The 27,841-nt window shown below is 37.9% G+C and overlaps 1 protein-coding gene across 1 annotated transcript in view; it reads right to left on the bottom strand.

Annotated features, from left to right (window-relative positions):
• The window catches only part of GALNTL6 (polypeptide N-acetylgalactosaminyltransferase like 6), a 1,118,676-nt gene that overhangs the window by 23,327 nt on the left and 1,067,508 nt on the right, over window positions 1-27,841 (bottom strand). Inside the window, exon 11 of the mRNA XM_079142956.1 lies at window positions 3,995-4,111. Within this exon, the coding sequence (XP_078999082.1) occupies window positions 3,995-4,111 (117 nt within the window). The remainder of the gene's footprint in view (window positions 1-3,994; window positions 4,112-27,841) is intronic.

The following is a 27,841-nucleotide window of genomic DNA, read 5'->3' as shown; positions in this document are numbered from 1 at the left end:
GAATATATCTCAGGGCATCCTTAAGTGACTTTTTTTTTAATTTTTTTTTTTTATTTCTAGGTTTGTTGTCATAGTATAATGCTCAGTTTTACATTTGTAGCTTATTAGAGTGTGATTTTCATAGTATTTTATGCATTATTATTATTATTATTACCTGGTGAATATATTCCTGCATCTCAGGTGATACATCTTCAAATTGTATCAATTGCTTTATTCTTCTGCACCTACCATTAGCTAAGATTTTTTTTCTCATATGTCTTTGTCATTTATCTTATCCTAATGGCCATGTCAAACCAATCAGGCATTGAGTCTTTCATTCATTAGTCACACTTCCGTGCATAATCTTGTCAAAGCAAAAACAAGCAGACATTATGAAGCCATTTTCATTTTTTGCCCTGGGTAATGTCACTGTGACATTCATAGTTGGTCTCCTGCCCTTGGGCTGCTCTTATTGACAAAAGTATCAAAAGGAAAAAAAAAAAATCCAATTTTTTTCAAACATGTACCATCAGTTCGAAAGTAAATAAGTAAATTGCTGCTAATTTCTCCCCTTTCTTATTTTGAGTGATACTTTCAAATATATATTTAGAGTGGTAACTCATTTCTTTGCTTAAATAGTCATGTGGTATATATAATGCTGCCTGGGTCTGTATTGTATTATGTGAATAAACTCACTAGATTGGGTACTACGAATGCACTGATCTTATTCTATCTAACTTGAGACAATTGCGAATATTTTTCTTTCTGTGGGAATTTATATTTTATTTTATTATTATGTGAGATAGGGTGAGATACAACATGATTCCCTTTGCAGTTTGTCCCCATGGGTATGCTCTGTCCTGATGGTGAGATTTTTTTCCCAAAGGAAAGGAGTTTGTTCTTTCCCTGCAGGCATTGCCTTGCTTCCACCTCTGCATATCTCTCCTTTAGGTCTTGCAAAGGGGACACTTGCTTGCTTTCTCTGCTGCAGTGCTTCCTCCCCAGCATGAGATCAGAGCCTGCTGCTGGGCCTGCAGAGCGGGAGCAGTCAAAGTAGGCCAAGGGAAACGCCTCCCCCTCCCCTCTCCCTTGCCCTCATAATGGGAGTTAGGGAGTCTCCTTTCCAGACCTTACAGTCTTACTTGGATCTATTTTTATTTTTCTTTCTTGTTCCCTAAAGGAAACTGAGAGCCAGCACACAATGCTCCAGTGATATCGAATAGCTAAATAGATCACCCTGGAAGCATGAATCATACATCTGCTTCCTTCACAGAAGCCAGATTAGTCAGGACTAGTGTTCTGCAACAAAAGACATTTTCTTTTAAAGGTGCTTCAGTGGCCCTTCCTTTGTTTCCCATGTAACATTTTTATTTTTTCATTAAAAAAATTTTTTTTTTGAAAAAGGGATCACTTCAATACCAAGGGGCACTCCCTTTTAATTATTTTGAATTAAAAAGAAGGTCCTTAGTTTTCATGTTCTGATATTAATTTAAGTGTAAGAGAATGAATTATAATTCTTATAAATCATTGAGGAATATATTGAATAAAGCTTTTAGTTTAATTACTGGAAAATGCAGCAGTTTGTAATATTTTAATCTCCATGTCAATATGTGGTGATGAGACATATTTAAAATAGGATTCATTTTTATCTCTGGTCAATCTTTAATCTCGTAGCTCCATTTTGGGGGTCTCCAAAGACTGAGAATTTTTTAAAGAACTACATTAACTGGTGTTTTTGTTCTGCTCATGTAGTTTTCTGCTTGTCTAGTGCTGCTCTCTGGTGACCATTTCTTAAATTACATGTCATAGATTTTTGCAGTTTAGCCTAAGGAGGGAAAATGAACCAATAATTTTTAAAGTGTATGTAATAGAGTTGGTTTTGCTTATATATTCATTTTTAGCTGTCAAATAGAATTTTCAGACCCAAGTCAATTTCATTCTAGACTATTACTGGATAGAAATATTCAACCTAATTCAGGTATCCAGGCATGTGTCCTTCATACTAAATAGCTGATTTAGAATGTTTCCCCTGGTTTATTATTTTTCCCTGGTTAGGCTGAATGGGAAGTGGTAGAGATGACTTTTAGTTGAAGAGTCAAAACTTTTCCATATAATTTTCTCCTTTTTCTTCTTTCTTTTATAAATATACCTTCCTTTCTTGGATGCCAGTCTGACTGATAACCTCCTGAGTATTCTTTCTTGCTCCCAGGCTGAAGTCAGAATTGCTTGTTGGAGGTACGGACCAACATTGTTTCACTGGAAACATCCCTGTGGTGCTTAAAGAAAGAAATAGAGGAAGGAAGAAGCAAGTCTGCTTTCTTGTAGTGAATGATAATTGACATTTGGCAACTATGCTGGGGATGAAAAAATGGAGCCAAAGTCACCACTGTCTTGGACCTGATTTGATATTAGCATAAAGTGACTTTATGAGTGTGTGTGAGAAGGCAGAGGGAAATGTATTTATTCTGCATCTACTTCAGGTGCAAGATGCTGTTGTATCATGGGTATAATTCCTTCTCATATAACCCTGTCCAGGAAGTGGGTATTATCATCTTTATTTAAATATGGAGGAACTATGGCCTAAAAAGATTGAACAATTTCATAAGGTCACATAATTTAAACTGAAATATAGGTCGGGCTGACTACAAGGTTCACCATTCTTCTAGAACACAAGTGAGGTTGTGGGGTAAAACTGCAAGGACTGGGCAAGTAAGTGGTTAGGACTGTGCTGTAGGAACATGGTCTGTTGCTGTTTTCCTAGTATTATGGTGCTTCGACTATAATGCAGGGTGGAGGTGGGACAGGAAAGGGCAGTGGAGTGGGGAGGGGGAGGTGCCAACACATCTCAGTGTATCTGAACAACTCCTTAGCATCGGAAACTGGACATGGTAATTTTAGTCAAGCTTCTTTTGCCTGGAATGAGACATAAGATAAGAAGTCTCTCCATAACTGAAGAATGCCCAAACTGGGCTTATTCCTGGTCTAGTACACAAGATAGACACATAAGGAATACAACGGGAGGAGTGCAATGATGCCTACTGGGTCCTCTTATTTGCTTTTTCAGTTTTCATAAAAAAGGCATTGTGAACAATTTGGGAAAATTGAAAGTACTGATAGAGCGTACTATCCTAACCTTGGGATGTATCCATCTGCAAAGGAGAGAGGGGAAGAGGATGGAGGAAGGGCTCTGATGGCATCTATTTCTTTTTTTTTTTTTTTTCTTTTTAAGAATGGCAATAATGTTGATCCTTATTAAATCCATGTGATGCTTGCATAAATGTATGCTCTCTTTTCTATACTTTCCTATTGACACATTTCATAATTGAAAATTAAACAATAAAAGGAGGCAGACAGAATTTTACCTACTATCTTTTCTCTTTCACAATGGCATAGTGTAAGGAAAGCCCATTATAAGAACTTTCAAGTTTCAAATTGGGTTAGAATCACACCTTACTTAAACTGAGTTGCACTGAAATGTCTTTCAATCAAAAGCAATCCTGGAGTATCCCATGAAGTTCACATTGGGGTGCCTCAGTTATCCTTCGTGCCCAAGATTAACAACTACTACAGCAACAGAGTCATGGGATTTTCTTTTCAGTATACAGCCAGAAGGGGAAAATAAAATTAGATGAGATCCCAAACACAGAACAATAGAGTCTTCCATTAAGATCACGAAATTTTGTTGGAAGATGTTCCTAGCACTCTGTGGGCTTTTCATGTCTTGAAAACTATCGTTCTTGGAAAGGCAATTAGGTTCATGTCACAGTGAACAATTCTACCATCCTTCCTATAATTTAAAGCATATTTGCATCCCTATCTCAAATGATTATCACAATTGCTCTGAGAAGAAACAGAAAGAAGTAGAGAGATTCACTTAATTACAGGACTGGTTGGTGACAGATCCACAACCTTGTTCCAGGTCCCACGTGCTCCACCTGGAGACGTGCTCCCACTGCATCCCTCCACTCCTGCCTCAGACCCCCACTGGCCTCCTCGTCTGTGACTTTTCACCTACCTGTTCATGGGACCATGTCCTTTCAGAACCATCCTTGATGCAGATGTCCAGCCTCAGCTCAGTTCCTGTGGCTCCGTGCTTACTGTCCACACAGAGGTTTGCTGCCACGTTCCGAATCTGTGGAAAGGACGTTGAGCAGGGGAGTTTTAAAGAATTATTATTGTATTGCTAGTTCCTGACAGTCCTATTGTAGATTAGGTAATAACTTACTGTCTTTTTGATCACATGGCTAGAATGATGCCTTGAGTTTGAACACAATTTATGGAGACAATGCAGGAAATTAAACATGCTACTTTATATATGGAAGAATATGAGCTGTTCAAACAGCAGACCTGCAGCTCACCTCATCAAAGGAATGTGTTGATAATACAGAATGGGGAGCAGCAGAGAGCTCTCCATCTCTCTAGTGGGAGAGTTCTTTTTCACATAGTGGTTAACTTGGAATTTGTCATATTCTTGCTTCAAGAACTTTCTACCATTACCATCCTGGTGGGGAGTGAGATCGAATCCCAAGCAGGTGATGCAGAGTACTGCATAGCTCTGGGCAGGAGGACATAGTGACCTTTTTGTTCTAGGTTGGCTGTGACAGGTCTTGATCTATGCCTGTTGTCATCATTTAACATTTCCCCTGCATGATGAATTAAATGTCACCCTAGAGGATGAGCAAAATGGGAAAGACAATCTATTGATGAAATGCTGTATTGGATACAGATTCTTTACATGAAGTTTGAACTTTGAAAAGTTACAAAGTAAAAAAATAAATAAATAAAAAGGAAGGATACTTCTTTCCAAATGTTGAATAGTACTTTAAGGGTGCAAAACGGTGGATAATGAAAGGTATCAGGAGCAGCAACAGAATCTGGACAGAGACAGATCCTTTGCCAAATCTTCCTGCCTTAAGATTTCACCAATCCTCCAGTTGGTGTCACACCACAGCCCAGGATAGAGTTGGATCATGTTCGTAGTTGGTTACTTAGTGTACAAACTAGATGCACTCCATTATCTTGGTTCTTTTTAGGCCCGAATTATGATAATCTCTTCAGGTATGTTTAACAATGGGAATAAAAATAGGATGAACCCAACTGACAATTTTCATCAAGTTCTTTTGCCTGGAATGAGTTGATAAGGTTGGGAGTCTCTTCACAACAGAAGAATGTCCTCCATAGGATGCATTCCATTTGAGTGGGGGAAATAAAGCAGAGAGAAGGTTGTTGTGAAAATACTGGGTATCATGAAAGGAATAAATGATGTGGGACAGGGATGATGTGCTGAAGGGAGATAGTTCATATTTCATTTACTCTAGGAATAGAAGCTGGTATAATATCTTTTGGGAGGAGATCAATGTGATGGGTATGAGTTTTCTTGTTCAGGGAACTTGGCAATAGTTTGGGTTCATCTTCCACTACTGGACCTCTAGTTTCAGTGACCCTGCCTTTGATGTCAGAGGAATGTGAAATAAAGCAGAATACAGGACTATAGTTTCTAACCTAGTTTGGTCTACAGACCTCTGAGAATTCAAGGAAAGTTATGACATTTTGCAAAACCAAACAACCAACTAGCAAAACTATAAATGGGTACATACAAGGATTTTGGTTTTCATTTTCCTGGAACCCATCAACTCCATATTTGAAGCCTGAATTAGGGAAAATGCTTGCTTCCTGCCTCTTATAAATGAATTTCATCCCTCTTCTCAGAAACATGGGAGATCCAAAACACAGGGAAAGAGCTTGGCTGGTCCTCAAAATGCACCCAATATACTCACTTCTTTTACCATTTCTCCATTTTCCCTAAAACAAGGACTGGGGAGAAACTTTTCATTGGGATTTTGGGAGTCAAGAGTATAATATGCCTCTTCTGGGGCTGGGATGGAACATGCTTGCCTGGTATGCACAAGATTGGATTTGATCCCTGCACAGGACCAAAAACCAAAACCAAAACCAAAACCAAACAAAATAAAACAAAAAACCCTTTGTAAAATCAATTTCTTCACATGTGATGGTGTTTCTCTAGCAAAACAGAAACAACCAGAGGTCAGAGTTAGATTTCGCTATCACTATCTTGAGTCTGATTCACTCTATAAAGCTCCTATTTTATCTCTTTATTGGAGTCCAGTGTTTTGGTTTTTTCAAACTGTCTGTGACCTGAGTACCACCTGATAGAACTCTGGACAGGTATCTTTCTGTTCATTATTTATATGTATTTTTATGGTAAAACCCATGGGCACTTTACCACTGAGCTACATCTTCAGTCCTTTTTATCAGAGTTTCTTTAAGCTGCTGAGGCTGGCCTCAAACTTGCAATCCTTCTGTCTCAGCCTCTAGAGTCCCTGGGATTATAGGTGTGTGCCAATGTGCCTGGCATCTCTATTCATTTCTGGGCGATTTAACTCATGGATTCACTCTTCTTAGGAAACCAGTATCAATTTATATGCTGAAGACATCTTTGGAGCACTATTATTGCTTCTACTTGAGTCTAGATCCACATTTGGGGTAGGGTGAGGGCAGCTACTTGTAGGTTTATGGTCACATGGCCACAGAGGGTAAAGTTTGACTTTCTACATGAGCTGGCATTTGAGCTCACCCACTGGAGGAACTCAGCTTTTGGGAAAGGGGAAAGACAAGAACATGCATAAGTCAAAGACACCAAGTGATTAACTTGCCAAATTTGATGGTGGATGCACACCAAGCCTATGGGAGACCCTCCTCTTGTTTTCATATCTTATGAGCTCGAAAGGATTGGCCGGGATGGAGGATACCATTTTCTAAACTCTCCAATTTTCTAAATTCTCACTTAAATGGCATCTGTGTAGACAAAGGGATAAACTGCTTTGGAGGCCAAATTTCAAGTTTCAAAGGCATAATTGTCTACATCTGTGTAAATTCCAGCAAAAAGTTGTGCCAGAGAGGAAATGCTGAGAGTTCACTACAGGATAAGGTAGGCCGCTGGAGATAAGACTAATATCCGACCTTTCTCACTTCTCTCCCCCTTATTTTCTTATCACCACCTCTTCTGCACACATTCCTAGCTGCTTCTTCTGCTCCAAGCACAACTCCATCAAAATAAACAGGTGAATACAATTCCAAGAGAACTGATCCTACAACTTGTTTATTCACTGGAATAAGGTTTTTTTTTAAAAAACATAGACAAGAGCATTGGAAATTATTTGAATTTTTTTCATCACAGGCTCTCTAACTATGGTCGAAGGCATAGCAACTCACACACCTCAAATCTAGAGGTGGAATACTGAATAAATCTATGACAGAAGAGATCATTTTCAAGCTTCACTCATTTCACATTCAGCTTTAGGGCTTGACAGCATGAACACTGTGTTCAGGAGTCCTGAGAAGCTGAACAGGATGAGGATGTGAGGTGGTATTTGGCTAGGAGTGGGTGAGAAGAAGGAAAAAACCAGGGAAGAGGATTATAGATGTGGGTTCTAGAGATGAATTCCTTTTGGGTAGGGAATTGGGAAGAGGTCTGGCAGGGGGCAAATGTTTTCTTTAGGTATGCAAGAGGACTCAGGCTCAACTCTAACATAGGTTTATTTCCTCCTGACATGAGAGGCTTTTCGAAAAGAGATACTAGAGAAAAAGAGTGTGGTGCAAATGGCAAGGTGACTAGTAGATGTGGGACAGGTCCTGCAGTTGACTTTAGAGACAGAGGTCTTGACTCAACAAATGAGAGCTCATGGTTTTCTAATTCCTCCCAATGGCCTGGGTCTTTTTAGTAAAGCAGTGGTTCACTACTCATTCCACAAATATTTATTGAGTACAAGCTATATCCAGGCACTGGGCTAGATACTAGGTATAGAGTGAAGAATCAGAAAGAATCATCTCCTCCTTTGAGCATCTTATGCTCTGATCAGGATGTTACAGAGAACAGGGGTGGAAGAGAAGCTTGAGACTGTCAATATTTCTGTTGGCAATTTTTTTTTTTTTTTGAGTACTGGAGAATGAACTCAGGGCACTCAACTACTAAACCACATTCCCAGGCCTATTTTGTATTTTATTTAGACACAGGGTCTCACTGAATTTCTTAGCACCTTGCTTTTGCTGAGGCTGGCTTTGAACTCGTAATCTTCCTGCTTCAGCCTCCTAAGTCGCTGAAATTATAGGCATACGCCACTGCGCCTGGCAGTTGTAAATTTTTAAAAAGGCAAAAGGAATTAAGATGCTCCCCTTCATGAAGTGTGGGCGATTTCAGAGGCAAATTTATAAACAGAGCTAGAAAGAGAGAAGTCACTAGTATAAATGGCAGAGAGAACCAAATGGAGACCCAGCGGGTCTGGATTCTGCACAGGAGGTACGAATGAGTTTCCCTATTACCTTAGACTTGAACTCCTTTTTAAAGCTCAGTTCTTGAGTCTGCCCGCCACCCCCACTGCAGAATGACGCCAGACACTGCACCCGCCTGCCCCCTGCGCTGACTCGGCACACCTGTGCTGGGGCTCCCCAGCTTCTTTGGAGGCTGGTGCAGGTGTTTTGCATTATTCCTGAGGGCGTGGCCACCATCCTTGGAAGGGCAGCTCCCTTCCTGAGACACCTATGAGAGACTGGAGGCTCTTTGACAGGAACCTGTATTTACTCACTTACATCCTATACCCCTCCCCATCCTCGTCATTCACCACTAGAAATTCTGCAAATAATAATCAAACTCATCCTGTTTATTACAATAATGTTAGAGTCTTCATAGGGGCTGTCTGGTTCAGGGCTGCATTTTCTCTGTGTTAGATGCTAATATTGATCTCACCTTCAAAGGAGAGGTATTGGAAAACTGTAGGATTACAATAAGCCTGCAGGAGGGAAACTTTAGTACCTCAGATCTTCACTGCTAGAGGGGAATATACAGAAACAATATGAAAAAACGGGAAGACAGTGTCCCTAACAATCCAAGATGCTATTTTGATAGAATCCAATGACAGCATAGCTGTAGAAATGACAGAAAAAGAGTTTAGAATCTTCACAATTAAAAAGATCCATGAAGCAAAGGAGGAGATAAGAGAGCAAATGCAGTCAATATGTGATCATTCCAATAAACAGTTATAAGAGCAAATGCAAGAAGCAAAAGAACACTTCAACAAAGAGATAGAGATTCTGAAAAAAAAATGGAAATACTTGAAATAAAAGAAACAATAAGCCAAATTAAAAACTCAATAGAAAGCATCACCAACAGAATAGATCTCGAGGAAGACAGAATCTCAGGCAAAATATTTAATCTTGAAAATAAAGTTGAACAAACTGAGATGTTAAGAAATCATGCATTCACTTTCATGGAAGTGAAAAACAACAATACAAGTCAGTAAGGGAGGAACTATGCTAAAGGAAAAGTCAATCAAAGGAGAAACCAAGCCAAGTTAAGAACCAAAAATAAGCCAAAATGACCAGGAATACGAATCATATCATAATAATAACCCTGAATGTTAATGGCCTAAACTCAATAATCAAAAGACATAGACTGGCAGATTGGATTAAAAAGAAAGATCCAGGCCATCCAAGATGGCGGACTAGAGGGTGACAGCATCTCCAGTCGCACCAGAACCCAGGATTCAAGAAGGGGAGACATTGAGAGACTCGGACTAAAATAGAGCCTCGGGGTGAGTCTCCCCCACACGGTGAAGCGCTGCCCGGGTGGCAGGCCCAGATTCGGGTGGCTTATTAGAGTAGGGCAGAGCAGCTAGAGTCCTCCCCAGGCAGCCCTGCGCACTCCGGCGGTGGGCTCCTCCCACAGGGCCAGATTCTCCAGCATCTCGGAGCAGGACCCCCAATGGGAGCCTTTCTGCACAGAACCAAGCTTCAAGTCCCTGAACCAGGGCAGTGAGTTCCTGCCCATGGGTTGCTTCAGGGACCAGGACAGGGCAGCCAGGGACTTCCCCAAGCAGACTGCAGCCGGCCCCCTCCCACGGGAAGCACCTTTCCAGGCTAGCTTCTCAGAGCAGACTGCCCAGTGAGAGCCTTTCCACACAGAGCCAGCTCCAAGTCCTGGAACCAGTAGAGGACTAGGGGCAGCTTTCCTTGAAAGCACTGCATTATCAAGTTACTCCAAGACTTCAGGCTACTGAAGGCAGGAAGGTGATACACTGGAAATCTACAGGGACAATATAAGCCAATAGAAGAATTCTGCAATATCACAAAGTCCCACTGACACCTGACCAATATGAGAAAACAAGGGAAGAAAATGTCTCAAACAAACCTAGATACTATATCAATAAAACCCAATGACAGCACAGCAGAAGAAATGTCAGAAAGGGAGTTCAGAATGTACATAATTAAAACAATCAGGGAAGCAAATGAGGAGATGAAAGAGCAAATGCAGTCATTAAATGATCACACCAATCAACAGTTAAAGGAGCAAATACGGGAAGCAAGAGATCATTTCAATAAAGAGTTAGAGATATTGAAAAAAAAAACAAACAGAAATCCTTGAAATGAAGGAAGCAATAAACCAAGTTAAAAACTCCATAGAAAGCATAACGAATAGGATAGAACACCTGGAAGACAGAACCTCAGATATTGAAGACAAAATATTTAATCTTGAAAACAAAGTTGACCAAACAGAAAAGATGGTAAGAAATCATGAACAGAATCTACAAGAATTATGGGATATCATGAAAAGGCCAAATTTAAGAATTATTGGGATTGAGGAAGGCTTAGAGAAACAAACCAAAGGAATGAACAATCTATTCAATGAAATAATATCAGAAAATTTCCCAAATCTGAAGAACGAAATGGAAAACCAAGTACAAGAGGCTTATAGGACTCCAAATATACAAAATTACAACAGACCCACACCAAGGCACATTATTATGAAAATACCTAACATACAAAATAAAGACAGAATTTTAAAGGCCACGAGAGAAAAGAATCAAATTACATTCAGGGGGAAACCAATAAGAATATCAGCAGATTTTTTAATCCAGACCCTAAAAGCTAGAAGGGCCTGGAACGACATTTTTCAAGCTCTGAAAGAAAATGGATGCCAACCAAGAATCTTATACCCAGCAAAACTTACTTTCAGATTTGAATATGAAATAAGATCCTTCCATGATAAACAAAAGCTAAAGGAATTTACAAAAAGAAAGCCAGCATTGCAGAACATTCTCAGCAAAATATTCCATGAGGAAGAGATGAGAAACAACGATGCAAATCACCAACGGGAGGAACTAGCCTAAAGGAATAGCCAAATAAAGGGGAAACCAAATCATGTCAAAAAACAAAAATGAGTCAAATGACTGGGAATACAAATCATATCACAATAATAAGCCTGAATGTTAATGGCCTGAACTCATCAATCAAAAGACATAGACTGGCAGAATGGATTAAAAAGAAAAATCCAACAATTTGCTGCCTGCAAGAGACCCATCTCATAGAAAGATACCCATAGACTAAAGGTGAAAGGATGGGAAAAAACATACCATGCACACGGACACAGCAAAAAAGCTGGAGTATCCATCCTCATTTCAGATAATGTGGACTTCAAGCCAAAACTAGTCAGAAGGGATAAAGAACGACATTACATACTGCTTAAAGGAAGCATAAATCAGCAAGACATAATAATCATAAATATCTATGCCCCGAACATTGGCTCATCCATGTACGTCAAACAAATCCTTCTCAATTCCAGAAATCAAATAGACCATAACACAATAATACTAGGTGATTTTAACACACCTCTCTCACCACTGGATAGATCGTCCAAACAAAAATTGAATAAAGAAACCATAGATCTCAATAACACAATCAACAATTTAGACTTAACCGACTTATATAGAATATACCATCCAACAAAGAACGAATACACCTTCTTCTCAGCAGCACATGGATCCTTCTCTAAAACAGACCATGTTTTATGCCACAAAGCTACTGTTAGCAAATACAAGAAGATAGAGATACTACCTTGTACTCTATCAGGTCATAATGGATTAAAATTAGAAATAAATGACAGAATAAAAAACAGAAACTTCTCCAATGCCTGGAGATTAAATAATATGCTATTATATGATGAATGGATAACAGAAGACATCAGGAGGAAAATTTAAAAATTTTTAGAAGTAAACGAGAACAAAGACACATCATATCAAACTCTGTGGGACACTATGAAAGCAATACTTAGAGGAAGATTTATTTCATGGGGTGCATTCAACAAAAGAAGTAGAAATCAACAAATAAACGACTTAACACTATAGCTCAAAGCCCTAGAAAAAGAAGAGCAGACCAACACCAAAAGTAGTAGAAGACAGGAAATAGTTAAAATCAGAGCTGAAATCAACGAAATTGAAACAAAAGAAACAATCGGAAAAATAAACAAAAAAAATAGTTGGTTCTTTGAAAAAATAAACAAAATTGATAAACCCTTAGCCACACTAACAAAGAGAAAGAGGGAGAAAACTCAAATTACTAAAATTCAGAATGAACAAGGAAATATCACACAGACACGAGTGAAATACAAAGCATAATTAGAAGCTATTTTGAAAATCTATACTCCAATAAAATAGAAAACCTCGAAGACATCAACAAGTTTCTAGAGACATATGAATTACCTAAACTGAACGAGGAGGACATACACAACTTAAATAAATCAATTTCAAGCAATGAAATAGAAGAGGTCATCAAAAGCCTACCAACAAAGAAAAGTCCGGGACCAGATGGGTTCTCAGCCGAGTTGTACAAAACCTTTCAAGAAGAGCTCATTCCAATACTTCTCAAAGTATTCCATAAAATAGAAGAGGAAGGAACCCTCCCAAACTCATTCTATGAATCCAATATCACCCTGATACCTAAACCAGACAGAGACACATCAAGGAAAGAAAATTTCAGATCAATATCCTTAATGAACATCGATGCAAAAATTCTCAACAAAATTTTAGCAAATCGCATACAAAAATATATTAAAAAGATAGTGCACCACGATCAAGTGGGTTTTATCCCAGGGATGCAAGGTTGGTTCAACATCTGGAAATCAATAAATGTCATTCACCATATCAACAGACTAAAAGTTAAGAATCACATGATTATTTCAATAGATGCAGAAAAAGCATTTGATGAAATACAGCATCCCTTCATGCTCAAAACACTAGAGAAAATTGGGGTAGTGGGAACATTGCTTAACATTGTGAAGGCCATCTATGCTACGCCCATGGCCAATGTCATTCTAAATGGTGAAAAACTGAAAGCATTCCCCCTAAAAACTGGAACAAAGCAGGGATGCCCTCTTTCACCACTTCTATTCAATATCATTCTTGAGACTCTAGCCAGAGCAATTAGACAGAGCAAAGAAATTAAAGGGATATGAATTGGAAAAGAGGAACTCAAACTATCCCTGTTCGCTGATGACATGATTATATATTTAGAGGAACCTGGAAATTCCACCAGAAAACTCTTAGAACTCATAAGTGAATTCAGTAAAGTAGCAGGTTACAAGATCAATGCTCATAAATCCAATGCATTTTTATACATAAGTGATGAATCTTCAGAAAGAGAAATTAGGAAAATTACCCCATTCACAATAGCCTCGAAAAAAATAAAATACTTGGAAATCAATCTCACAAAAGAGGTGAAAGATCTCTACAATGAGAACTACAGAACACTAAAGAAAGAAATTAAAGAAAACCTTACAAGATGGAAAGATGTCCCATGTTCTTGGATAGGCAGAATTAATATTGTCAAAATGGCCATACTACCAAAAGTGCTATACAGATTCAATGCAATTCCAATTAAAATCCCAATGGTGTACCTTACAGAAATAGAGCAAGCAATTATGAAATTCATCTGGAAGAATAAGAAACCCAGAATAGCTAAAGCAATCCTCAGTAGAAAGAGCAAAGCAGGGGGTATCACAATACCAGATCTTCAACTCTATTACAAAGCAATAGTAACAAAAACAGTATGGTATTGGTACCAAAATAGACAGGTAGATCAATGGTACAGAATAGAGGACATGGACACAAACCCAAATAAATACAATTTTCTCACACTAGACAAAGGTTCCAAAAATATGCAATGGAGAAAATAGCCTCTTCAACAAATGGTGCTGGGAAAACTGGAAATCCATATGCAACAGAATGAAACTACATCCCTGTCTCTCACCCTGCACAAAACTCAACTCAAAATGGATCAAGGACCTCGGAATCAGATCAGAGACCCTGCATCTTATAGAAGAAAAAGTAGGTCCAAACCTTCAACTTGTTGGCTTAGGATCAGACTTCCTTAACAGGACTCCCATAGCACAAGAAATAAAAGCTAGAATCAACCACTGGGATAGATTCAAACTAAATAGCTTTCTCCCAGCAAAGGAAACTATCAGTAATGTGAAGAGAGAGCCTACAGAGTGGGAGAATATCTTTGCCACTCATACTTCAGATAGAGCACTAATTTCCAGAATATATAAAGAACTCAAAAAACTCTACAGCAAGAATACAAATAATCCAATCAACAAATGGGCTAAGGAAATGAACAGACACTTCACAGAAGAAGATGTACAAGCAATCAACAGATATATGAAAAAATGTTCCACATCTCTAGTAATAAGAGAAATGCAAATCAAAACTACCCTAAGATTTCATCTCACCCCAATTAGAATGGCGATTATCAAGAACACAAGCAACAATAGGTGTTGGCGAGGATGTGGGGAAAAAGGTACACTCATACATTGCTGGTGGGGTTGCAAATTAGTGCAGCTACTCTGGAAAGCAGTATGGAGATTCCTCAGAAAGCTTGGAATGGAACCACCATTTGACCCAGCTATCCCACTCCTTGGCCTATACCCAAAGGACTTAAAATCAGCATACTACAGAGATACAGCCACATCAATGTTCATAGCTGCTCAATTCACTATAGCCAGATTGTGGAACCAACCTAGATGCCCTTCAGTTGATGAATGGATAAAGAAACTATGGCATATATATACAATGGAATATTACTCCGCCCTGAAGAATGATAAAATTATGGCATTTGCAGGCAAATGGATGAAATTGGAGGATATCATGCTAAGTGAGATAAGCCAATCTCAAAAAACTAAAGGACGAATGATCTGGCTGATAAGCAGATGAGGACATATAATGGGGGGTAGGAGGGGTTAGCGTTAGGGTTAGGGTTAGGTTTAGGGTTAGGGATAAGGAGGATGGTAAGAATGGGGGAAGGAAGGACTGTATGGAGGGAAAAGAGGGGTGGGAGGGATGGGGGGGAAGGGAAAAAATAACAGAATGAATCAAACAATATTGCCCTATGTAAATTTATGATTTTTAATTAAAATAAAAAAAAAGTAAAAAAAAAAAAAAAAGAAAGATCCAACAAAATGCTGCCTTCAAGAGACTCATCTCATACACAATGACATCCACAGACCAAAGGTGAAAGGATGGGGAAAAACATACCATGCACATGGACTCAGTAAAAAAGCTGGAGTATCCATCCTCATACCAGATAAAGTGGACTTCAATCCTAAGTTAGTCAGAAGGGATAAAGAAGGACATTTCATACTGCTCCAGGGAACCATAAACCAGCAAGACATAATGATTTTAAATATTTATGCCCCAAATAATGGAGTATCTACGTACATCAAACAAACCCTTCTCAATTTTGAGAATCGAATAGACCAAAACACAATAATAGTGGGGGACTTTAACACACTGCTCTCACCCACTGGATAGATCCTCCAAACAAAAACTGGACAAAGAAACTACAGAACTAAATAATACAATCAATGATTGTCTCTGGGACACTCTGAAAGCAGTTCTAGGAGGAAAGTTCATTGCATTGAGCTCATACATTAAAAAAATAAAAAGTCAACAACTAAATGACCTAACATTACATCTCAAAGCCCTAGAAAAAGAAGAACAGATCAATACCAAAAATAGTAGAAGACAGGAAATAATTAAAATCAGCTGAAATCAATGAAATTGAAAAGAGAGAATTGATTAAAAAATTGACAAAACAAAAAAAGTTGATTCTTTGAAAAAGTAAACAAAATTGCTAAACCCTTAGCCACACTAATGAAGAGGAAAGAGAAAACTCAAATTACTAGAATTTGTGATGAAAAAGGAAGGATCACTACAGACACTATTGAAATATATGACATAATTAGAAGCTACTTTGAAAATCTATACTTCAACCCAATAGAAAATATCAAAGACATTGACAAATTTTTAGAGACATGTTCCTCCCACACTGAATCAGGAAGATGTACACGATTTAAACAGATCAATTTCAAGCACTGATATAGAAGAAGTCATCAAAACCTACCAACCAAGAAAAGTCTAGGACTGGATGGATTCTGAGCCAAATTCTAAAGATCTTTAAAGAACAGCTCATTCCAATACTCCTCAAAGTATTCCAGGAAATAGAAAAGGAGGGAAACCTTCCAAATTCATTCTATGAGGCTAGTATTACTCTGATACCAAAACCAGACAAAGACTCATCAAGAAAAGAAAACTTTAAACCAATATCCCTGATAATATAGATGCAAAAATCCTTAGCAAAATATTGGCAAATCACATACAAAAATATATTAAAAAGATAGTGCACCATGATCAAGTGGGGTTTATCTCAGGGATGCAAGGTTGGTTCAACATCTGGAAATCAATAAATGTAATTCATTATGTCAATAGACTTGAAGTTAAGAATCATATGAGTTTTCAATAGATGCTGAGAAAGCATTTGATAAAATACAGCACCCCTTCATAATCAAAACACTAGAATAAATAGGAATAGTAGGAACATACCTCAACATTGTAAAGGCTATCTATGCTAAGTCCAAGGCCAACATCATTCTTAATGGAGAAAAACTGAAAGCATTTCTTCTAAAAACTAGAACAAGATAGGGATGCCCTCTTTCACCACTTCTATTCAACATCGTCCTTGAAACACTAGCCAGAGCAATTAGACAGACCAAAGAAATTAAAAGGATACAAATAGGAAAAGAAGAATTCAAGCTGTCACTATTTTCTGATGACATGATTCTATGTTTAGAGGATCCAAAAAACTCCACTAGAAAACTACTAGAACTAATTAATGAATTCAGCAAAGGAGCAGAATATCAAATCAGTATGCAGAAATTTAATGCATTTCTATTCATAAGTGATGAATCATCTGAAAGAGAAATTAGGAAAACCGCTATATTCACAATAGCCTAAAAAAAAAAAAAAACAACTTGAGAATCAATCTAACAAAAGAGGTGAAAGACCTGTACAATGAGAACTACAGAACACTAAAGAAAGAAATTGAAGAAAACCTTAGAAGATGGAAAGATCTCCCATGTTTTTGGATAGGCAGAATTAATATTGTCAAAATGGCATTCTACAAAGGCCTATACAGATTCAATGCAACTCCAATTAAAATCCCAATGACATTCCTCATAGAAATAGAGAAAGCAATCATGAACTTCATCTGGAAGAATAAGAGACCTCGAATAGCCAAAACAATCCTGAGCAGAAGAAGTGAAGCAGGAGGTATCACAATACCAGACCTTAAACTATACTACAGAGCAATAGTAACAAAAATAGCTTGGTATTGGTACCAAAATAGATAGGCAGACCAATGGTATAGAATAGAAGACACAGAGATGAACCCACATAAATACAGTTACCTCATACTGGACAAAGGAGCCAAAAACATACAATGGAGAAAAGATAGCCTGTTCAACAAATGGTGCTGGGAAAACTGGAAATCCATATGCAGTGAAATGAAATTAAACCTCTATCTCTCACCCTGCACAAAACTCAACTCAAAATGGATCAAGGACTTAGGAATTAGACCAGAGACCCTGCACCAAATAGAAGACAAAGTAGGCCCGAATCTTCATCATGTTGGCTTAGGATCAGACTTCCTTAACAAGACTCCCAAAGCACAAAAAATCAAAGCGAGAATCAATAAATGGGATGGACTCAAACTTAAAAGCTTTTTCTCAGCAAAGGATACAATCAATAATGTGAAAAGAGAGTCTACAGAGTGGGAGAAAATCTTCAGATAGAACACTTATCTCCAAAATTTATAAAGAACTTACAAAACTTTACCCCCAAAATACAAAGAACCCAATCACTAAATGGGCCAAGAAACTGGACAGACACTTTACAGAAGAAGACATACAGGCAATTATTAAATAAATGAAAAGTGTTCAACATCTCTAGTAATTAGAGGAATGCAAATTAAAACAACTCTAAGATTTCATCTTATTCTAGTTAGAATGGCTATTATCAAGAACACAAACAATAATAGATGTTGGTGTGGATGTGGGGAAAAAGGCACAGTTTTACAATGCTGGTGGAGGTGCAAATTGGTGTAGCCATTCTGGAAAGCAGTGCGGAGAATCCCCAGAAAATTTGGAATGGACCCACCTTTTGACCCAGTTATCCCACTCCTCGGTTTGTACCCAAAGGTCTTAAAATTAGTGTACTACAGTAACACAGCCACATCAATGTTTATAGCAGCTCAATTCACAATAGCTAGATTGTGGAACCAACTTAGATGCCCTTCAACAGAGGAATGGATAAAGAAACTGTGGTATATATACACAATGGAATACTATTCAGCCATAAAGAAGAATAATATTATGGCATTTGCAAATAAATGGATGGAATTGAAGAATATCATGCTAGTGAAATAAGCCAATCCAAAAAACCTAAGGCTGAATGTTTTCCCTGATAATTGGAGGATGATATATAATGGGGGTGGCGGGGTGGGGAGTGAGAGAAGAATGGAGGAACTTTATGTAGAAGGAAATAAGGGGGCAGTTATGAAAAATCATGGAATGAGACAGACATCATGACTCTATGTACATGTATGATTACAAGAATGGTATGAATCTGCATCGTGTACAACCATAGAAATGAAACGATGTACCCCATATATGTACAATGAATCAAAATGCAGTCTGTAAAAAATAAAAAAAAAAATAATTAAAAAAAAAAGCTTAGTTCTTCCATTTGTAAAAATGTTAACATTTGAGGTGTTTTTCTGAAGGATAGGCACTTTAGGAAGCACGAAGGGAAACTCGAAGACTAAGAAAAAAATGGCTGCTGCTGTCCAGGAACCTACAAGTTTCTTGGGGAAGACTATTCTCAAGTCATCTTCTTAAGAGCTAAAATGCTAAGTGCAGTCTGAGGGGGAAATGATCAATTCTGAGCAAGATAAACTGAAACACTTGGAACTGCTGACATTGGGGTAGGACTGAATATAGAGAGTGATCCCTGTAGCCATAGGGATCAGAAATAAACACAAATGTTGACATTTGACAGTATAAGGAGTTTGTGTGTGTGTATGTGTGTGTGCATGTTAAGCACATGCTCTACCACTGAGCTACACACCCAGTCTTTTTTTAATGGTAAAAACAGTGTTTATTTAGAATTAGTCAGCTAGACTCATTTAATACCATCCTGATTTTGTTGGCAACATCCAAAGTACTGTAATCAGGAGCCAAATGAACATGACTTTTTGTCTCCTTCTGGCCTGATCACGGTGTTGGCCTTGGCCACTCAGTCTCATGGAGCGTCTTCCTAGCCTCTTTTGGTGACTATTTGCCATGACATCCGCAGTGAGCCTGAGTATGCTGTCTTTGAGCTTCTTCATGGCAGCTCAGTGTGCTCAGGGGGAACTTGATGATGGAGTGGTTAATTTTAAGATTGTTTCTCCGGGGGTGTTCTTCCCAGGATATTCAGACTGTCTTTGGATCCACAGTTTGTCTTGAGGTGCAGCAAGTGGGGGACATGTGGATTTTTTTTTTTTTTTGGACTGTGTACGCCTTCCAGCATTACCTTCCTGGTTTTTCAGGGTTTTACTTTGGTTTCAGTTTCGGAGGAGCAAGCTTCCTTCTTTGCTTTCAGTGCCATCTTGGAGACGACTGCAGGCATTTCTTTTAGGGGGATGGTGAATGATTTGGTCTGACTCTGCTTAAGGTCTGTAAAACGAGGGCAATCATGCCTTAGAGGGTAGATGCGAGGATTACATGGATGCATGCAAAGTGCTAAGCACAGGGTCTGCTACATCCTAAATGGTCAGGAATATTTTTTTGTTTGTTTTTGTTGTTTGTTTGGTTCTTTTCAGTTTTACATGATAATAGATCAGGAAATGTCTTGTTTTTCAGGTGAGTCATCTGTGATGGCAAATGGGGTGACTGGCATAGACAGATCACTTTTCCGTTGTACTTCGAGATGTCCCACAAGCACTTCAAATACAAAGAGATCACAACTGAAGACCTGATCCATCACTCCAGACCTGTTCTTCAGTTGGCCTCAGTTAATCTTGATAATGTCATTTATGGTCTCCTAAGATCTCAACCTGGTAATTCCAGTGTCACGCTGTTCATCTCCCTCTTCCTTTCCCCCCAGTAAATTAACGATGGATGTATTCTATCCCTAGATACTGAATATCCTACTCCTTTTTTCTCCTTTCCAGTTTCATAGGTTTTTGACATCTACTGAGGCAAAGACTAAACTTTATAAAAATAATGTATATCTATGTATATAGATATACACTACATATATATGCACACATCTATGTACATATATGGACATACATATATGTGTGTGTATATATGTGTATGTGTATATATGTGTGTGTGTGTATATATTTCTAGACCATTTTAACCATTTTAAGTGTTTAATTCAGTGACATCAAATACATTTAAAATGCTGTGTATTTACCATCACCACTATTTCTAAACTTCCTTCATTACCCCAAACAATATTCGTTAAGCCATTAATAATTCCAAACCCCTGGTAATGTCTGTTCTACTGACCCTGTGAATTTACTTGGTCTAGATACCCCGTATAAGTGAGACCATTCCATATTTGTCTCTGGGGGGTTTTCCACGTCCTGCATGGATGAGGGGAAGAGTTTCTGTTGAAGGATGATGGTATTGGTGATCGATTAATTACTAATGAACTTATCTAGTCAATAAATACAAGAACCGATACTCTTTCAAATGGAAGGGGGTGTGATGGATCAGGCCTCCAATAAGATGGAGGACTCCACCTTCTTCTTTATTTACAGTTGCATAGGTAAAGGGGCCTGGACCAGAGAGGGGCCTCTTTTGTGAGGAACAGGATGGGGTGAAGTTAGGGAAGCCATTTTCTTAGAGAATTAGCATATTCTCAGGGCTGAGCCACCTCTGTACAGGGTCACCCTCTCCCTGGCTGTCTGAAACAGTCTCTCATGACTGCCAGTTCCTGGAAATCAGATCTCTGTATCTTGTGGCTCTGTCAAGCCTGATTCTGTTAAACATGGATGGCTTCCCACATTTGTAATTTTGTGTCTGACATATTTCACTTAGCACAGCGTTTTCAAGTTTTACCCATGTTGTATGTATTAGAACTTCATTCCTTTTTTAAGGCAGAATGATATTTACACACACACACACACACACACACACACACACACACACACACACACACACACCCCACGTGTGTTTATCCATTTGTTTATCTATTGATGGACACTTGGGTTGTTTCTGCCTACTATGAATATTCCTGCTGTGAACATTGGCATACAAATCTGTTTTCTTCCTCAGTTTGAATTCTTTTTGGTTTATATTTAGGAGTAGAATTTCTGGGTCATATAGTAATTCTATATTTAACTTTTTGAAGGAACTGCCAAATACTTTTCCACAGTGGCTGTACCATTTTATATTCCTGCCAGCAATGCATAATGGTTTCGATTTCTATACATCCTTGCCAATACTTGTTGTTCTCCATTTTTTTAAAATTATAACAGCCATCCTAGTGGGTGTGCAGTAGTATCTTATTGTGGTTTTCATTTGTCATTTGCATTTCCCTAATGACTAATGATGTTGAACAGTTTTTCATGAACCTTTGTACACCTTCTTTAGATAAATGTCTATTCAGGTATTTTGCCCACTCTTTGAGTTGTTTATGTTTCTGTTGTTGAGTTTTAGGAGTCTATATATTCTGGATATCAATCCCTTATTTTATATATATATATATGTATATATATATATATATGATAGGCAATTACATATATATATAATACGATAGGCAATTTTTTTCTCATTCAGTGAGTTGCCTTTTCACTCTGTTGATAGTGCTTTTGATAGACAAAAGTTTTAATTTTGATGAACTCTGATATTTTTATTTTTCTTTTGTTATTTGTGTTTTTGGTGTCACATTTAAGAAGTCATTGCCAAATTCAGTGCCAGGGAGATTTCCCTTGTTCTGGTCTAAGACTTTCATAGCTTCACCTCTTATAGCAATTTATTTGATCCATTTAGAGTTACATTTTCTTCTGATGTAAAGTCAACTTCATCCTGATTCTTCGGCTTGTGAGTTTATTATTTTGCTGGGGCTGCCATAACAAAGTACCACACACTGGGTGAATTAATAAAATAAATCTATAGTCTCACAGTTTGAAGGCTTGAAGTACAAGATCAAGGTATTGGAATGATTCACTTCTTCTGAGGGTTATGAGGGAGGCCTCAGGTTCCATGCCTTTGTTCTAGCTTTTGGTGGCTTGTGGAAATCTTTGGGCATGCCTTGGTTTGTAGACATATCACCCTAGTTTTTGCTTTCATGTTTATAGGGTGTTCTCCTTTGTATGTGTTGGTCTCAATTTCCCCTTTTAATAAGGACACTAGTCATATTTGATTTGGTATTCACACTATTTAGTATGCTCTCATTTAAATTAATTAAGATTATTATTAAACTATTTCCAAATAGGGTTACACTCTGATGTACAGGTGATTCAGACTTCAGTGTATGAGTTTTTGAGACCTATAATTCAATCCACTAGCAATGGATATGCAGTTTTCCCACAACCATTTGATGAACAATAATTAATTTATCATATATGTCATGGTTTATCTCTTGGCAATCTATTCTATTTTATTGGTTGTCTGTTTTTATTCCTGTACCACACTTTTAAAAAATTATTATAGCTTTTTATATTATGTTTCAAAATTAGGAAGTGTGAGTTTTCTAAGTTCTTCAAGTTAACGTTTATTTTCATTTGTTAGGTCTCTTGCTATTTCATTTGAATTTTAGGATGGGTGTTCTATTTTGCAAAAAATCTCCAAGGTCATTTGAATTTCCATAGAGATCGCATAGAATCTGTAGCTCCCTTTGGGTAGTATTGCTACTCAACAATATTAAATTATCCAATCCATAAAAGTGGGAAATTGTTCTATTTATTTAGATCTTAAAGAAATCTCTTAAAACAATGCTTTGTAGTTGTCAGGGTACCAGTATTTCACCTCATTGGCTAAACTGATTCCTACTTATTTATTTTTTGAAGGACATATGATGTAGTGATTAGGAGCACAAATTCTGGAGTTAGATTTCCCAGGTTTGTTGTTTGATTTCACCCATTCCTAGCTGGGTGACCTTATGCAAGTAACTAAACTTCTTTTTACCTCAGTTGTCTTGTGTTACATGAAGAAAGCAGCACTTCATAAATTTGATGTATTAAACTGAGATTGTACAATAAGGTGCTTATTATTAATAATTTGATGTATTAAACTGAGATTGTACAATAAGGTGACCTATTATTAGATGCTTAATAAATGTTAACCTTTCATAATAGTAGTGGTAGTTTTGGGGTAAAGTAAGAAATGAGACTTGAGAGGTAGATTGGTGCTGTTTTGTAAAGGAGCCTTTATGCTTGACTATCAGCATAAAGGGATATTGACCTTATTCTGTAGCAAAGAGATTATTAGGTGTTATTAAGAAAACTTTGTTTTAGACAGTACATTCTGGTGATTATGGGAAAGAGGTGGAAATTTATGCAAGTGTAAGCATGGGAGCTAGTTCTAATTGATAACAAAATCTAAACTGTGTAGTAGTAGTAGCATATTCATATATTCAAAGAACATATGTATTTAAAGGAAGAGATGTATTCCAGAGACACTTTTTTCCAGATAGTAATTTGAGATATTGATAACTGTTTACATGCATATAATGAAGAAGATATGTGGAGTTTGAGGTATCTTTGTAACATCAATATGTAAGCATCCTGAAATGTGAAATTTGGAAGAGAGATCAGGGTAAGAAATGCATGTTTGGAAATCATCCACTTTGCCAGTTATTAGTACGTTGCTTCTCAACTCCAATTCCTTCTTTGACTTCCTTTGTGATTCTCAAGATGGACCTTGTAGACATTTCTCCCTTGTCAGTGGATATAATTTTGTGTTTTGCTAATATGGGTCCTGGAGGAGGACTGAAAGGGTGGGGCTTCTTTTCTTCTGTGTTCATGTGTCCTTTTTTTCTCTCATGGAATTGTCTGCAAATTGGCCTGGGGTGGAGTGGAAGAGAGAGGCTCTCTTTGTGGAGTGGTTCCCAGAGATTAACAGCACTTTTGGGCTGCATGTCCTGGCCATCACATGATGTCAAATGAAGCCTGACATCTCAGCCTTGGTGAATGAAGAGCTGGAGAGTTCTACTGAGTTTTTAAGTTCCTGTCTTGCTCACATTCGCTCAGCCCTAAGTGGTCATTGCTTTTTGAAATAGTGTCTTTTGTACTATCTAGAGTCCTCTTTCACCCAATTATTAGCTAAAAATTATTTAAATATTAAAATTTTAAATATTAAATGTTGGTATGATTTCCATTTCATGTTTAGACTCTGATGGAACCACATGAGTACTAATACAAATCAGGTAAGTATGTTTTATATCTAAGAGTATGAATCAAGATGAGAAGACTGAAGCTGGACTTCTTGGAATCACCTTCTTTTAGAAGTGGGCAAAGAAAGAATAGCTAGGAAAAAGAATCAGGAAGAAGAGAGGGAGGAGAGTTTCCAGAGGTGGGTGGAAGCATCTCTGTGTCAAATTCCAGAAAAATAGTCAAGAAGGAGGAGGATGGGGAAGAAGGTGTTAAATGTGGCAATTAGGAAGTTACAGGTGACCTTTCACTGTCCTTTCACAGGACAGTTTCTGTGGAATGATATATGAGACCAAGTGGACTGAGGAAAACTGGATGATGAAAGAGTCAACTAATGACAGTGTCTCTCTCAAGAAGCCTGGTTGTGATGGGAAAGATAGAATTAAAAATTACACAGCATTTTTGGGATGGGGAGATTTGAGGGTAGAATTATATATAATCCCTGACACAATTCTTTTGAGACTCAGTTAAAAAAGTTATGAAGTGCTTTTAGAAATTAAAAACAGTATATAAATACTAAGCAATAAAAATTCTTTCATTATCCTTACAGGACTTTTCACTATTTAAGGTTTGGCCTCATGGCCATCACACCATTTTTTGCTCTAACAGATCCATTCCATCTCTAATTGCTCCATGCTAGGGGCATCCAATGACTGTTGGCAGAGACCAACTAGTGTCTTTCCTTGAAATTATGCCCACAGAGATTTTCTTCCTATCTTGTGCACATTTCCTCTGCTGAATTTACCATAAATGTAATTGCTTTGGCATCTTCCCTTGCCCTGGGACTTAATAGAACTACTCATTTCAGAAGCCTGGCTTACATTATGCAAGAGAAAGATGAGCCTGTGGCATAAATATTACCAGAGGGCCTTTAGATTTATATGTGTTTTGCTCCAGTCTTTTTCTGAAACTATGCCCTGCCACTTAAAGTTAAGTATTGTGAGTATTATTTGCAAAACATGCTTAGCATGAAAATAGGAATTTTTAAGCGAAGGGTCATTTGGAAAAAAAAAAATTGTCACAAACAGGCACAAGGAAAATTCATATTAATAAGGAGCTTCTTTGGGGGTTAAGATAAGCAACTCTTCTCTGGGAAAAGGAAATCAGGACAGTCTTTTCAACTGACTCCATACTGAACTGGAGGTTTTTACCGCCATCATTTTGCTTCCTAATTGGCACCACCACCATGATGGGTATTCATTCACATTTGCAACTCAGGCTCTGAGAAAGTTGAGGTTTGCCCAAAGTTATATATTGAGCAGATGGCAGGCAGGAATTGTATCTATGGCTCTGATTCCTAGTCCTGTGCTCTTTATACCACAGGTAATGGTTATAATTAATTCACCAGAGAAGTGCCATTTTGGGTGATATATCTGTGGCAAATGTTTTAGGGAGCTCGGTGGAATATATAAAGATTAAAGAAGGCTATGAGTCTGTGGGTTTAGAAAAGAAATGACCTTGTCAAAAATTGGAACAGAGTCTGATCTAGATAGAGACACTAAAGCAGAGTTAGAAATAAAACCACTTTAGCACTCAGAGAATTTCCAAGGGATGGAGAAGTGACAATCAAGTTGCTGAGATCCAAGACTGAAGGGGAATATCTGGTTACTCATGAGTGACCTGACTCTGGGAGGAGGTTGGGGTACAAGAGAAGTCTACAGGGATTTTGAGAGGAGAACCATTTTCTAACCCATGCATGAGACTCTAGGTTTGGAGTCTATATTAAAAAAATCCACTTTCTGAAAGGTAAAGTTAGAAAATGGCAGAATGTTGGTGACATTATCCTGACCTATGCTGTTCATCAGAAAGTACCTCCACTGTGTTGAGCAGCCAAGTGTATCCCATTCTACTTAGTTCTACTTGAGTGGAAGTTTATTTCTGCCTTCCACTGGTCATGAAGATTGGAAAGCTTTGCCAATTTGGGCTTTCCCTTTGTCAATCAGAGAATATGAAACAATTCATATAAGAATTTGAACCCTCAGAAACTCAATCCATGTTTTAGCTTCATTTTTTTCCCTTAAGGCTTGATGTAGTAATTTCATAAAGTCAAGGAAGGAAGTGTTTTATTATATATCCTCTCATGAGTGCACTGTTGGAACAGAGGCACGGTCTGGTGAGGGGTAACTAATAGCTGGCTTGGCTAAGCAAAGACTTTTGAAAGCTAGGGTGACAATTATTCATGTATCAGTATGAATTACACGTGTTGTGAGACAAATCAGAAATATATTTTTTAAAATGTTGTAATTAGTAGTTGAGAAGAGATTAATTTAAATCTTTTTCTTCCCTGAAGTTTACAAAACTCAGATAAGTAAATTAAAGGAATCCAGGAGGAGGGAGATAGAGACCTGATGGAAAAAAAAAATTACAGTGAAATTTCAAGAAAAATTCTATAGAAAACTCTAGAAAAACTCTATGGAAAAGTTCTTGGAAAGGATATCTGAAAAGTTAGGAAAGGCATTTTAAGTCAGGAGCTAATATGAGTTTTTGTTTTCTGTGGAGAGAAGGAACCTCTAGGCAGAGTACCTCCCAAGTTACCAATAACACTAACTGAACCAGTGTCAAGAGTTTAGATGAAGGAATGCTGCCTTGAAGGCAAATGTAAGCCACAGTGGAAGCTGGCTTACATGATATAGAGGTAGTGTGAATCCCCTTCGGCCCCAGATGGTGGAAAGAAATTCTAGAATCAGAAATGGTTGATTTTTATGTTTCCTGCACTATCACTCAGAAAATGGCACAGAGATATCTCCTCACAATGAGCCACCTTGTGCTGAGTAAGGAACTGTTCTTTTAACGAATGTCTGGACATTTAATATTCCTGTCATTTTTCTCCTGGAGTGCTATTTTATGAATACAAACACTTCTCCAAATGCTGGGACTCATGTATGCATTACCAATAAATCTGAGATTTGCTTCAGTTCTAGTACAATCACGAGGAACCACTTCCAACATTATCCTCCAAGCCAAGGGCAATAGCCACAGGCTTTGAAGATAAAGCAATTTTTAACACTTGAAAAATGATTCACACAACATGGTGTTTCGATAAAATAATTCTTGCTTTGAATTCAAGTCAAGTGGTTGAAATGTGGGCAGGTTTAAATACTTGTCTAATGGACAGTTGTTAACCTTGTAAGATTTAAAACTGTTAGTTAATAAAGATCTTCAATCAGAATCAGGGCTGACTCTGAGAAAGATATGACCCTTGGACCCTGGACAGAGTGGCAACAAAATCCCTGAGACACATGGTAATCAGTGGGCT

The sequence above is a fragment of the Sciurus vulgaris genome, assembly GCF_902686455.1.
Source record: "Sciurus vulgaris genome assembly, chromosome: 5".
Taxonomy (NCBI): domain Eukaryota; kingdom Metazoa; phylum Chordata; class Mammalia; order Rodentia; family Sciuridae; genus Sciurus; species Sciurus vulgaris.
This window is presented reverse-complemented; position numbering and strand designations above follow the sequence as displayed.